Source organism: Canis aureus, chromosome 26 (assembly GCF_053574225.1).
Source record: "Canis aureus isolate CA01 chromosome 26, VMU_Caureus_v.1.0, whole genome shotgun sequence".
Taxonomy (NCBI): Eukaryota; Metazoa; Chordata; class Mammalia; order Carnivora; family Canidae; genus Canis; species Canis aureus.
In genome coordinates, this window is record NC_135636.1 from 37,313,795 (window position 1) to 37,326,797 (window position 13,003).

General features: G+C 47.8%; 1 protein-coding gene across 1 annotated transcript; it reads right to left on the reverse strand.

The window, feature by feature from the left end:
* Window positions 1–3,205: 3,205 nt before the first annotated feature.
* Window positions 3,206–9,332, reverse strand: FITM2 (fat storage inducing transmembrane protein 2). The gene is made up of 2 exons (XM_077873264.1): window positions 9,106–9,332; window positions 3,206–6,850 (listed from the first exon to the last, which is right to left on the reverse strand). The coding sequence occupies exons 1-2, from the start codon at window positions 9,276–9,278 to the stop codon at window positions 6,235–6,237; spliced, it is 789 nt and encodes a 262-aa protein (XP_077729390.1). The 5' UTR covers window positions 9,279–9,332; the 3' UTR covers window positions 3,206–6,234.
* Between the last annotated feature and the right edge of the window lie 3,671 nt (window positions 9,333–13,003).

Below are 13,003 nucleotides of genomic sequence, written 5' to 3' on the forward strand. Positions count from 1 at the left end.
CACCCAGCCCAGGTCCCCAAAATAAGCAGCCTGGAGACCCTAGCCAGTCAGTCTTGAGCTTGCCTGTGAGTGGACATCTCCTCAAATGGGGAGACCTACTTCACCTTGCGCCCCAAAACCCCATAGATAAATAGATGGCCCTTTCCCTCAGCTCTCCTGGGTAACACCTCTCTCTGTCCTTCAACCCCGAGTTAGCCTTGAGAGCAGACTGCAGACTCTCCGGGACTCCATTCCCACACCAGGTCACTGGGACACAGCCTTCTACATTCATTAACTGTACATTTTCATTACTTCTGAGTTCATCAAAATTAGGACACTGATGTGTACAGTGTTTCTTTCTCCTGATTTTAATATGTCACAGTGTTGATGGCGCATGAGAGACTCACTGTACACTTGAAGACATCTGTACGTACTTCCCACATAGTAGGTCCCATTCTAAGCACTTCACAAGGATCAATTCATGTCATCCTCCCAGCAACCCTACGAGGTGGGTACTTTTATTATCCCCATTTTACAGGTGAGGAAATTGAGGCCAAAGGTTAAGGAACTTGTTCAAAGTCACAACGCCAGGGATCCCTGGGTGGCGCAGCAATTTAGCGCCTGCCTTTGGCCCAGGGCGCGATCCTGGAGACCCGGGATCGAATCCCACGTCGGGCTCCCGGTGCATGGAGCCTGCTTCTCCCTCTGCCTATGTCTCTGCCTCTCTCTCTCTCTCTCTCTCTCTGACTATCATAAATAAATAAAAATTAAAAAAAAAAAAAAACAAAGTCACAACGCCAATGTGTGTGTGTGGCCAAGCCAGGATTTGAACCTAGGCAGTCTGGCTGCAGTCCCTGTTAATCACCCTCCTCCTTTGCTCTTCTAAGTGCTTTATGCAGACCACCTCTGCTTGAGCGGTGGCAGGTCAGGGCAGGTTGGGGGCACACCCTGCTTGAGATGTCCAGCACAGTTTGGACTTTCTCAGGTCATCGCCTGCACCCAGCTGGATGAACCCTCCGAAGGCACCATGTCTCTGTGAATGACCATTGCGCCTCCCATGGTGCCTGGTTCCCTCGTCGTTCCTGGAATACCGAAGCCGAGAATGTTGAAGATGAAGCAGCAGCATCCCCACCTTACGCTTCAGGAACAGAGGTTCAGACACACTGATGTGATTGAGGGCGCATGGCTGTAAGTTCTAGTTCGTGGGGATCCAAGTCTTCCTGCCTCCAGATTCCACAAGAAATACAACAGCCTTGATTCTTTGTAGGGAGTGCATTACGTTCCTAATACAGTTACCATAATTCGTTTAGACTGATTGGCATCAGTTAAACAAACATTGACATCTTTTCACTATCACAAAGAGCTGTGATAAAGTCTTTTGACTTCTGTTTGCCCACTTCCACAAGCATTTCCACAGTCCTCCAGCCCTAGACGGAGATTGCTGGACATTCTAAGTTTGGACACGACTATGTTACCTTCTAAACACGTGGTCCCAATTTGCCATCTCCTGTTCTCCCCGGGGAATGAGAGCACCTGTTTTCTGTGCTGTGTGTGTTCAATTTTAAAACTTGTCAAGAGACTGGATGAGGGGTTTCTGGGACAAGTTCAGAAGGTGACCACAATGCACAGGATTTCTCCTAACAGAATCTCCCTTCCCCCTATGGCTGTCAAACATGGCTTGAGTATAGAGGCTTTTTTTTTTTTTTTTTTTTTTTTAAGGCTTCTGCAGTTCATCCCTCTGGGAATGAAGCTGAGCCCCCCAGTGTCCAGTAAGTCCAGATGAACACATGCAATCAGGTCTGAGCTGTGTTAGTCTATGGAAGCAGACTGTTGCGGGGGGCGGGGATAAAGAGTAACCAGAGGTAGGCTCCTCCATCACTCATTGGAAAACCAGCTGCCACCTCAGCTCTGAGTTTCTTTTCATGTTGTTTCCTGAAATAGGAGTCATAACCAGCTTGAGAAGCTTTGCCAAACAGAATAGAGAAACAGAATAGACCAGAAGAGTTGTGAGATTACTCAGTCTACTTCTGCTGTTTATCAGATAAGGAAACTGAGAGCCAGAGATGGGGAGTGATGAATTCCCAGTTACACAGGAAAGTTCAAAACAAGGAGTAGCAGGATCCAGCTCAAAGCCAGGTAGCCCAACTTCTAGCTGAGTGCTCTTCAGATCACAGCAGGGCCCATCCATCACCTCCACTGACTGTCCTTTCTATGTGTTCTCTTGCTCTTGAAAATGAGGGGACTATCAGTTTTCTTGAGAAGTGTTGTCTGGGTAAAAATCACCACAGTATGTCTATCTTCGTGCCTTTGTGCATCCTATTCTCACTTCCTGGAATTCCCTTCTCTGCCTAAGTGCCTGAACTCCTCCCCATCCTTCAAGACCCACAAGAGCAGTTACGTTCCGTGAAAATATTCTGATTCCCCAGGGCAGCTGGTTGTTCCCTGCTCTATGGTCCCAGGCCCTGACCTTGCCCCAGCACTCAGAACACTTGATGGTGGTTGCTGGCTCCTGCTGTGTCTTCTCCATAAGCCTGGAAATTCCTCAACTGCACAGATGTGTCAAATTCTCCTCTGAAACCCTGGCACACACCTGAAGCTCCTGTGGCATGGACTTTGGACCACAAACTGCAGCAGAGAGGGGGTGTATCCTACCCTATCAGCCCCCGGCTCATATATGAACTCAGAAGTTTGGCGCCACTGAAGGAATCCGCATGGGGAAGTTGTGCAGTGTAAGGAGCTTTTCTAATCCTGGAGCCATGGAGTTTTCAACAGACACTACCTCGCGGTGCCAAGCAGGTCAGGCTGACAAATGAGTGGGCACTAAAAGGCAGAGAAAGCCGTCACATGTGTCTAGGCCTCCAGGGCACAGGGCACTTTCACAGCCGACCTCATGCGAACAAACTTTGTAACTCCTCTTCAGTGTTACTTCCATGAAACTCAACTCTTCTCCTTCTGCCAGGAAAACTCTCAAATCCCGTTGACCCAAACCTCAGGACCCTCAGATATGGATATGAGGGAAGAAGTCAATCAAGCTAAGGGATGTATGACCAAGCATGTACTTAGTTTGTAGGATTTAGGAGGACACAGAAAGAGTGAGTACAGTCATGAAACACCCTATGTAGCAAGTAGCTCAGGTAAGAGCTTCATCATTGTCATCAAGTAGGCTGAGCTTTCCAGGTTCCCGGCTTTCTCAAGGATTTTAGAAAAGACCACATGAGACATGGAATGTGGGATTTCATTATCTCCAGTTTACTAAATTTGCTTGTTTACACACACTATCTCTGTGTGCATAACAGCGGCAAGAGCCATTCTCTAAATACAATCTGGTACTCAGACTATGACAGATGCACATGAGAATGAGGCGTCACTGAACCTCAGCATGGAGAGGCAAAACAAGCATAGCATTCTGGGACCACAGATGCCCTTAAAAGCTTCTTGTTCAAAAAAAAAAAAAAAAGCTTCTTGTTTAGCACCTGGGACAACAGACACTTTCCAGAAGATGATGCAAGGCTCTTTCAATGGAAGACCCAAACCCCAAATGGTGCTCGAAACACGGAGCAGCAGGATCCAGCTCAAAGCCAGGTAGCCCGACTTCTAGCTGAGTGCTAGAAAGTAGAGGCTTGTTTCCCTGCCTTCCTAAGGAGCCAAGAAGTTCTAAAGGCTTGTCGAGAAAAAGGAGACAGGAGATTAGCGTCTGCTGAGCACAGGTGCTGGGCAGTTTACATACATCATTACCCTTAATCCTAATGGTATCGTCTCCATTGTCCAGATGTGGACACGAAGCTTGCCCATGGTCAGACGACCCTCAGTGCTGGTACCAACACTGGAACCCACATCTTGGGTTTACCTAAGCCCAAACTCTTTCAGCTTCAGCATGCCATCTTACACAGGGGTACAGAGCATGTTCCCAGGAGAAAGGCAAGGGTGCTAACACTGAACAGGAAATGGTGGAAGACCACTCAACACACGGAGGTCAGTCACAGACACTTGTCACAGAGTTAACTCAATGCTGAGCCTGAACCAGATCTGCCAGAGAGAAATGGCTGGGGATTTAGCTGCGACAAATGAACGTGTACAGTCATCTTGTGCCTGTTGCCTGTTGGTGCTGAACATGAAACTCAGGAGAGCCCTCAACCCCTTCAACCAGCCCCTGCCACCTACTTCACCCCCGCTTTCATTCCCTGTTTACACACAGAAATTCTAGAGGGCAAAAAGATTTTCAGGGGGCCCATGACATCTGGCCAATGCTCCCAAAGCACTCTGGTGACACCTCTGAAATCTCAGTGCCAGAATTTCTGCCACTTTTGGGTACAATGTATCCCAGCTCACGTTTTGATGGATATGAATTAACATGCAACCTGATGGAATACCAACTACATATTTTAAATACATCTTTGTATGAAATACAATTTACCCTGAAGATTTTCCAGGCCTCAAGCTCCTAACAATCTAAGCTTGAGTTAAGGCAGTCAAGTATAGTGCTTGTCAGTTAATGCTATTATCAGGCTTAACTTGGTGTGGGGAGAGGAGGAACATCAAGGAAGCTTCCAGGATGATTACCCAAAGTGCAAGGGGATGGGTATAGAAGGCCTAAGGACGCAGCCTGCGGGGGCCAGTGGGTGGCAGGCTGTCCTATCAACAGAGCTATAGCAGCACCTTTGTGGGTGGAGGTGACAGGCCACAGAAGGACAAGGCTGGATATTGAGAAGTGTGCAAAGGGGACAGAAAAGATCGATTTCAAGGCGAGTTGAACAGGCCCAGGTTTGGTCTGGTGTTGGTACAAGTAGGAGGGTGGGGGCCAAAGTCACTCCAATATTAAACAGGGACATTTTTGCAAATGGGTTGGCTCCTTGCCATTGAAGGTAATGGAAGACATTTTCCTTCACCTCTGATTTATCATAATCTCGTCCAAATGTAAAAATTCCTTGGGCCACTGCAGACTGATCAATGAGCTTATCAGCACACTGTTCAGATTATACCACTGATGTGTGGTCAGGAAAGTGTCAGTGCAAGTATGCATTTTGCAAAGTTACTCTGATTCAGCTTAAAATTCATCCAGTTGTTATTAAAATGTCTGCCTTTGGGATTTATTCTTAATTTTTTTTTTAAGATTTTATTTATTTCTTTGAAGGGGAGAGAGGGAGAGGGAGAGAGAACACAAGCAGGGAGGAATGGCAGAGGGAGAGGGAGAAGCTGGCTCCCCACTGAGCCGAGAGCCAGACGTGGGGCTCAAACCCAGGACCCTGAGATCATGACCTGAGCCCAAGGCAGACACTTAACCAACTGGGCCAGCCATGCACCCCGGCTTCTATTTTTAATAGAGAAAACAGCCCATAAAGTGAGGTGGAATTTAATACCATAAGCCAAGAGTTTGGATTATAAAAAGTAAATTAGTGTTCTAAAAAAAAAACAAAAACAAAAACTCAAATCTATCCACACACGTACCAAAGTGAAGCCCTGAAGTTGTGGATTACTCTCAGGGGTTTTGTCAACAAAGAGCAAATGCCATAGTTGTTATTAAAAACAATCAAGCATTTGCTCAAAATAATAGGGAAAAAAGGTAACCTTATTGTTCCAAAAACCAATACACAATAGACAACATGGACAGTAAACCGGCAACGTTCGTTACATAAATATCACCCAACACTCAGCCAGAGAGGCACTCCAGTTTAACTATTTTGGTAACTAATCACAAGTCAGTTGCAATACATAACATTCTGAGGATAAATGAATACCATGACTGGAGAGTGTCTTTCAGGCAGCTGGCTGTTTTATAAAAAACCCTGCTGGAAATAAGTGCTTATGCAAAACTGACCAGAGGGCAATACTGTTAAACCACAGTGTTAACAGCCATTACAATACAAGACACCCAGAATCAGGGAGAGAATGACAGCAGCAAAGGGTCTTGAGGCCCTGGCCTCCACTTTGGCCACACAGCAGAGGCTTTCCTGATTCTGTCCTCTCACTGAACCTTAGCTCTGCCCTCTAGAGACAAAAGGAACATTCCAGATTAAGGTCAAGTCTTGCCAGGGACAGAAAGTGCCTGACTGGGAATGGTGGTGCTTGTGACACAAAGTGACATGGCCAAGAAGTGTGGGAATTAAACTCACTCCCCAGCCTCCACCACCGCTCCCCAAAACTGCCTGGTAAGCTTCCTCTCTGAAGCAGGATTGATAATTTAGTCAAATAACTAATAAAATAATGAAAAATATATATATTAGCCATTGTCCTACTATCACCCCTTTTGTTTTGCTTTTACTTCTTATAACTATCTTGCTTCAAATTCAAACTAGAGCTCTGGGGAGGAAGTCCTGGGGAAAAAGATTTCAGATACCAAAACCCGTAGGTCCCATACCAGCCCAGCAAACCAAAGAGGGTACCAAATACTTTCTGGGACAAGTTGTGGAAGTAAACGGCCGTGCACAGAAACATCCACACCCAGATGAAGGTCAGGAAGCCCAGGGCCACCACCAGGGTGGTGATGGCAGTGTGGAGACAGTGGCTTCGGTCCATCTTCAGTTCATGCAGCACGGCCATCTCCTCCACAATCATAAGGGCGCAGAAGGTCAGCAGGAAGGAGTGGCCTGAGATGTCAAAGCCATGCCAAAAGCCTCCTTCCCCGTGGCATTGCTGCTTACTCTGGTGCTCCTTTCTGACCCCTTCCAGGGTTGGTGACTGGTAGCAGCTGCCCGTGTAGTCTTCGATGTTGGAGAAGATGGCTGTGCAGACATACCAGATAGCCGTGCCCACCAGCAGGGTACTCAGCCGCCGCAGGACCAGGCCAGCCCTGCCTGTCAGGTGGTAGTTGGTGAGGGCAATGAAAGGCAGGAGGAGACAGAAGGTCCAGGCCCAGGCCAGTTTGACAAAATATCTGGCAGGAGAGGAAAGTGGAAGTGAAGAGAGGGGACACGGTAGAGAGGAAACTATGTCATGACTCGGGTCTCTAGAGTCTCAAGGGAGGGGAAATAAGAAAAGCTGATAAAAACTACAGATAACAACTTCACTTACTAAGTTTCAAATATAATAACTCCTTACTCCTTAAACAGCTCTGCGAGGTAGGTACTGTTATGATACTCATTTTACAGATAAGAAAGCTGAGGTACAGAAGTATCATACCCAAAGTAGAGATCATAAGCGGTGGAGCTAGGATTGGATTCCAGGGCTTGTGATCTTAATCTGTGATCCAGGCCCTGGGATGGTGGACACACAGGATATTCATGGCTACCCTGAGAAGAAGGTCTCATTTGCCACCATTTTCTAGAGAAGGTGAGGGTCAGGAAAGTTCAGTAATTTTGCCCAGGGTCACAATCACACCACCAGCAAGCCCGGAGTAAATCAAGGTTTGGCCAGCCCCAAAGCCCGTGATTTTTCTACTTGTGGCTCTTTCTTACATGGCAGCAATGATCTCAGAACAGAGCTTGAGTTCAAGCTAGAAGACCGGGTTCGGGGCACCTGGGTGGCTCAGCGGTTGAATGTCTGCCTTTGGCTCAGGGCAAGATCCCGCAGTCCTGGAATCGAGTCCCACATCAGGCTCCCTGCAGGGAGTCTGCTTCTTCCTCTGCCTGTGTCTCTGCCTCTCTCTCTGTGTCTCTCATGAATAAATAAATAAAATCTTTCTAAAAAAATTTTTTTAAAAAAAGACTGGGTTCAAGTCTTGGCTCTGACTCAACTTGCTCTGATGACTTTCTCCAGGCTTCAGTGTTCCTAGCTGTAAAATAGAGCTAAGGAGACCCAGTGATTTTTTTAAAAAAAATCCCTCCCACAGGGGGATCCCTGGGTGGCGCATCGGTTTGGCACCTGCCTTTGGCCCAGGGAGTGATCCTGGAGACCCGGGATCGAATCCCACGTCAGGCTCCCAGTGCATGGAGCCTGCTTCTCCCTCTGCCTGTGTCTCTGCCTCTCTCTCTCTCTGTGACTATCATAAATAATAAAAAATAAAAATAAAGACAAAATCCCTCCCACAGCCAATGGTTCAGTGGTTCCCTCCAATCATCACAGAGGCTTGGAACAAAATGTCAGAATCCATGGCTACCCACAAACAGGGACTTGTCTGCCAGGCCACTGGGTCCCCAGCTCACCCGGAGCCAGATGAAGTGGCAGCTGCCTGTCTGCCTCCCCTTGCTCATCAGAAGTGGCTGACCTGGGGACCAGCCACGGAAAACACACGGGAGGGAGACTTGGGGCTACAACCACACTCATCATCATCATCTATTCTTAGTGCAGCCACGGGGGGTGGGTGAGGAGGGAAGGGGGAGTCAAGGACAGGACGACTTTTTCCTGGGTTCCAATCGCCGCTGGGACACCACTCCAGAGCCTGTCACTCACATCTTCCCTGGGGCTGATGATATATGCAAGGACCTTGCCAGAGCCAGACCTGCCAGGCACTTGACAAAACTGCTGGGGAGAGAAACCAGGGTTTTGAGTAGATGAAGCAAAGCTGGGCTGCCTTTTGGGAGACGCTGTAAGTCTGCCGTTCTAAGGAGGAATCTAAGCTCCCTTCAAGGCAGTTTTATAACTTCACTAATGCAACACTGTTTTTGTGCAAAACTCTTGAAAGCCACCAGTTAGAGAGAGAGAGAGAGAGAGAGAGAGAGAGCGTGAGTGGGTGGAGTTAGGATGTCTCAAAGAGCCCAGCTGGTTGCTTTCCTGGGCTACTGCCATGGACTTTGGGCGGCTGAGAAGGTCCAAGGAGATGCAGGGTCATGCAGGGTAAAGGTCGGAGGCCGGAGGGTGCCCCTCCTCCGGGACTTCGCAGGCCGGGCCGGGTCGCCAGGGCTGGGGGCCAGGAGAAGGCAGGTCCTTGCCTGGGTGGTGATGGATACGGTCACAGGCGGGGTGGGGGGGGGGGAGGGGGAGGCCTGACACCCCCAACAGGTCCCGGCCGCCTCCGATTCCAAGGGGAGGCTCCCCCGACGCCCACCCCACCCCGTCCCCCAACACACACACGGCCCCGCCCGTCGCTCCCCGCCCGGGCGTGCAACCCCAGCTGCGGGTGACGCCAGCCGCTCGCGGGTCCCTGCGGTCGCCACGCGCCTGCTCCCCGGCCCACGGCTCGGGCGTCGGGGCCGCTAAAGCCCGGCTCTGCGGACCGGGGCGGCGGCGGCGGCGGGGCCGGGGCTCACTTACACGTTGAGAACGTTGCGCTTGTTGCTGAGGTAGCTCTCGGGCAGCGGGGAGAGCTCCTTGAGGACGGAGCCCGCCAGCATGGAGAACGCCAGCGCCCAGGGCAGGTAGCGCCGCACGGCCGCTCGCACCAGCGTCCCCCGCAGGAGCCTCGCGCAGCGCTCCAGGTGCTCCATGCCGGACCTCGTCGGCCACCGTCTAGCGCTTCGCCCCGAAGCCGCGGCCTCCCCCCGGCGCATGCGCGTCGCCCGCGAGCCCCGCCCCCCGAGGAGCGCTCGCGCTCCCCCTCCCGGCCACCGGCCGCCTCTGCAGCGCGTCCGGTTCCGAACCCCGCGGCCCTCCCTTCTCCCTTCTCCCGGCGCGGTCGCCAGGCGGCAGGCAGGCGCGGAGTCCTGCCCTGGGGCTGGGGGAAAAAAAGCTCCAGGGAGTATTTGCTGGAGATGGGGAAGAAGAACTGCAGCACTGTAGGAGTTAGAGCAGTGGTCACGGCATCGGCATCGGTTAGGTCTCTCTCGGAAGCTGGGAGACACCTGCTCCATCTGTGCCTCGGTTTTCTCATCTGTAGAATGGGGAGACAGGAGGAGTTCAGCACTTCCCGAGAGTTACTCCACGAAGCCCAGGTCATTACGGTGACCCAGGTATAGGGAAATGAGATTTACTTTTTTTTTTAATAGAAGTGCGTAAAACAAACCCAATTTAAATGTTACGTTATTAAATTTTAAGAAACATATTTATTTTTTTAATTTTTATTTATTTATGATAGAGAGAGAGAGAGGCAGAGACACAGGCAGAGGGAGAAGCAGGCTCCATGCACCGGGAGCCCGACGTGGGATTCGATCCCGGGTCTCCAGGATCGCGCCCTGGGCCAAAGGCAGGCGCCAAACCGCTGCGCCACCCAGGGATCCCGAAACATTTATTTTTTAAAGGATTTTATTTATTTATTTATTCATGAGAAACACACACAGAGAGGCAGAGACATAGGCAGAGGGAGAAGCAGGCTCCCCACCAAACAGGGATGCAGGACTGAATCCCAGGACCCCGGGATCATTATCTGAGCCAAAGGCAGACCCTCAAGGGCTCAAGGGCTGAACCACGCAGGTGCCCTTTGTAGAAACTTTTGAGACAACTATTGTATTGAGTGAAAATGCTGGACTCTGGGGGTAAAGATTAGATGAGGGTGTCAGTGCCTCAGTCACTCGGTTTATCACAGAGCTAAGCTCTCACCCCCATCATGGCTGGATGCCTGACTCAGGGTTTCCCAAACTTCAGGCTCCCTCCCCCATTGTATCAGTCTCCTAGGACAGCCTTAACAAACTGCTGCGAACTGCTTGGGTTAGAACAACCAAAATTTATTTTTTCACAGTTCTGGAAGCCAGAAGCCCCAAGCTGTTGACAGGGTGGGTTCCTTCCAGAGCCTCTGAGAGAGCCTCTTGTCCATGCCTCTCTCCTAGCTTCTGGTGACTGCTAGCAATCCTTGCTGTTTCTTGCCTGTAGCTGTATAACTCCGGTCTCTGCCTCCCTCAGCATGTGGCTTTCTCCCCTCTGTGTGTCTCGCTCCTTCTGTCTCTTATCAGGACAGTAGTCCCTGAATTTAGGGTCCACCCTAAATCCAAGATAATCTCATCTTGAGATCCTTAATTATATCAGCAAAGACCCTATTTCCAAATAAGGTCACATTCCCAAGTGCCAGGGGTTAAGGTATATCTTTTTGGGAATCACTGTTCAAGCCATTACAGCCACCTTAAGTGCTCTTGCTATGTCCATACACCATCAATACTATATTTACTTAAAGCTTTTCTTTAAACAGCACACATTTCAAACTTAAATGCCTACTGAATAGCCTCCCAAGTCAAAAATATCCTTGAAATCATGGATTGTGTATGCCAGTTATATTTATTCTATTACAATAAAACATTTATATTGAAGTATTCGTCATCGCTAGCTGCCTAGGATAATCTCATGCCCCTAAATCAATGATAGCTGCCAAACTTTGGGAAACACTGGCCTGATTTATACCTATCATGGACTGATGTTTAAACTCTCACGCAGAGAATTAATTAATGAGACTAAAAGCATTAATTCCAGGGATCCCTGGGTGGCGCAGTGGTTTGGCGCCTGCCTTTGGCCCAGGGCGCGATCCTGGAGACCCGGGATCGAATCCCACGTCGGGCTCCCGGTGCATGGAGCCTGCTTCTCCCTCTGCCTATGTCTCTGCCTCTCTCTCTCTCTGTGACTATCATAAATAAATAAAAAATTAAAAAAAAAATAAAATAAAATAAAAGCATTAATTCCTTAAAACCATCTTAAGATGATCTTCATATCTGTAAATTTGCATTTATCTAATCAGGGTTCTTCCATAGCAAGATGTCTCTGGGTTTTCAAAAAGTTGTTTTAAAAAGAAAATATAATGGTGATCACACCACTTTGGTTTCTCATGATTGGAAATAAAAACTACACAACTGAAAGGTGTTATTAGTGAAGGCAGCTTATAAATAGTATCTGAAACCATCTCTATGTTCTGAAGGTTGGCAGGTGCTCAATTATTGTTATTTTGCATAGCAAACTCCATAATGGTGAAGAACAGGGAAGTACACTGAACATTATTAAAATGGTTTCATCAGGGCAGCCCCAGTGGCCCAGCGGTTTAGTGCCGCCTTCAGCCTGGGGTGTGATCCTGGAGACCCTGGATCGAGTCCCACGTCAGGCTTCCCGCATGGAGCCTGCTTCTCCCTCTGCCTATGTCTCTGCCTCTCTCTCTCTGTGTCTGTCATGAATAAATAAATAAAATCTTAAAAAAAAAAAGATAAAATAAAATAAAATGGTTTCATCAGTGACAATCCAGATGCTGCCCTTCCAACCCAAGAAAAGGTGAAATGGTGCTGGGTGAATAGAAACTCTGTTCAGACATCACCCAAATGAACTTTCAAAAATACACCTCCTGAAACTTTCAGGATTTGTATTTCTGTAGAAAGGATTTGGGTTTCCACTTAGGAGCCTATATAACTTCATCCCTGGAGAATTTTGAAGACTAGGTTAAACCCAGACCTGAAAAATTGTAGGTCTCTAGAGAAGTCTGTCTCTCTTTCTTTCTGTCTTTCTTCTTCCTTTCTTTCAACTTCAACCCATATTAGAAAATTTATGTTTCTTTTGTGAGTCCATTGGTAGGCTGGAGCCAACCCATTCAGGCCTAGGAGAGCAGATTGTTAGGCTTTCAGAACTTCTTCAAGCTGACTGTTAAACACAGCCATTATTTAAAGTTACATTATATAAACTAACAAACTCAACATAAATATTCCAAACTCATTATTTCTTAATCTTTTTACTATACGCCCTTATTTACCTATGCTCTTGGGATTACTTACATCCATTGTATCTGTAGGGCATATTACAGTGCAATTTTCCCAATTGTGAGTTCAGCAGCATTACCCTGGTAGCTTGAAACTAGCCATGATGGAAGTCTTTACACCAGTGAAACTGGCAATTACTATAAATCAGGGCTTCATTTGGTCTGTTGATTGTCTAGATTGAGATGCAACTCCATTGTCAAGTATGGTTCAAACTAAGTTGTTTATAGATACAAGAGTCCAGCAAAAAAAAAAAAAAAAAAAAAAAAAAAGAGTCCAGCAAAAATCAGTGGAAGCATTCTGTGAGAATCAATTTACTATATAAAATTTACAGTAAACAATATTTGTGTATTTTATTGTCTGTAAATTATATGCTACTTTATATTAAGAAAACTATGATAGAGCTATGCACATATACCCTTATACATTTTCTTAGAGAGCTAGCTGTTAAACACTTAGCAATAAATCACTGGCTGTAATCCAGGATACACATAAAAATGTATATGTAGCATATGAGTGAAGACACCCACTAAGAGATACAAAGACATAGCTGTAAA

Excerpts from the sequence above, each read along its gene's own strand:
- FITM2 (XM_077873264.1), bottom strand. The coding sequence starts at position 9,278 with ATGGAGCACCTGGAGCGCTGCGCGAGGCTCCTGCGGGGGACGCTGGTG. Across the intron at positions 6,851-9,105 it reads AAGCGCAACGTTCTCAACGT|ATATTTTGTCAAACTGGCCT; the intron begins GTAAGTGAGCCC and ends CTCTCCTGCCAG.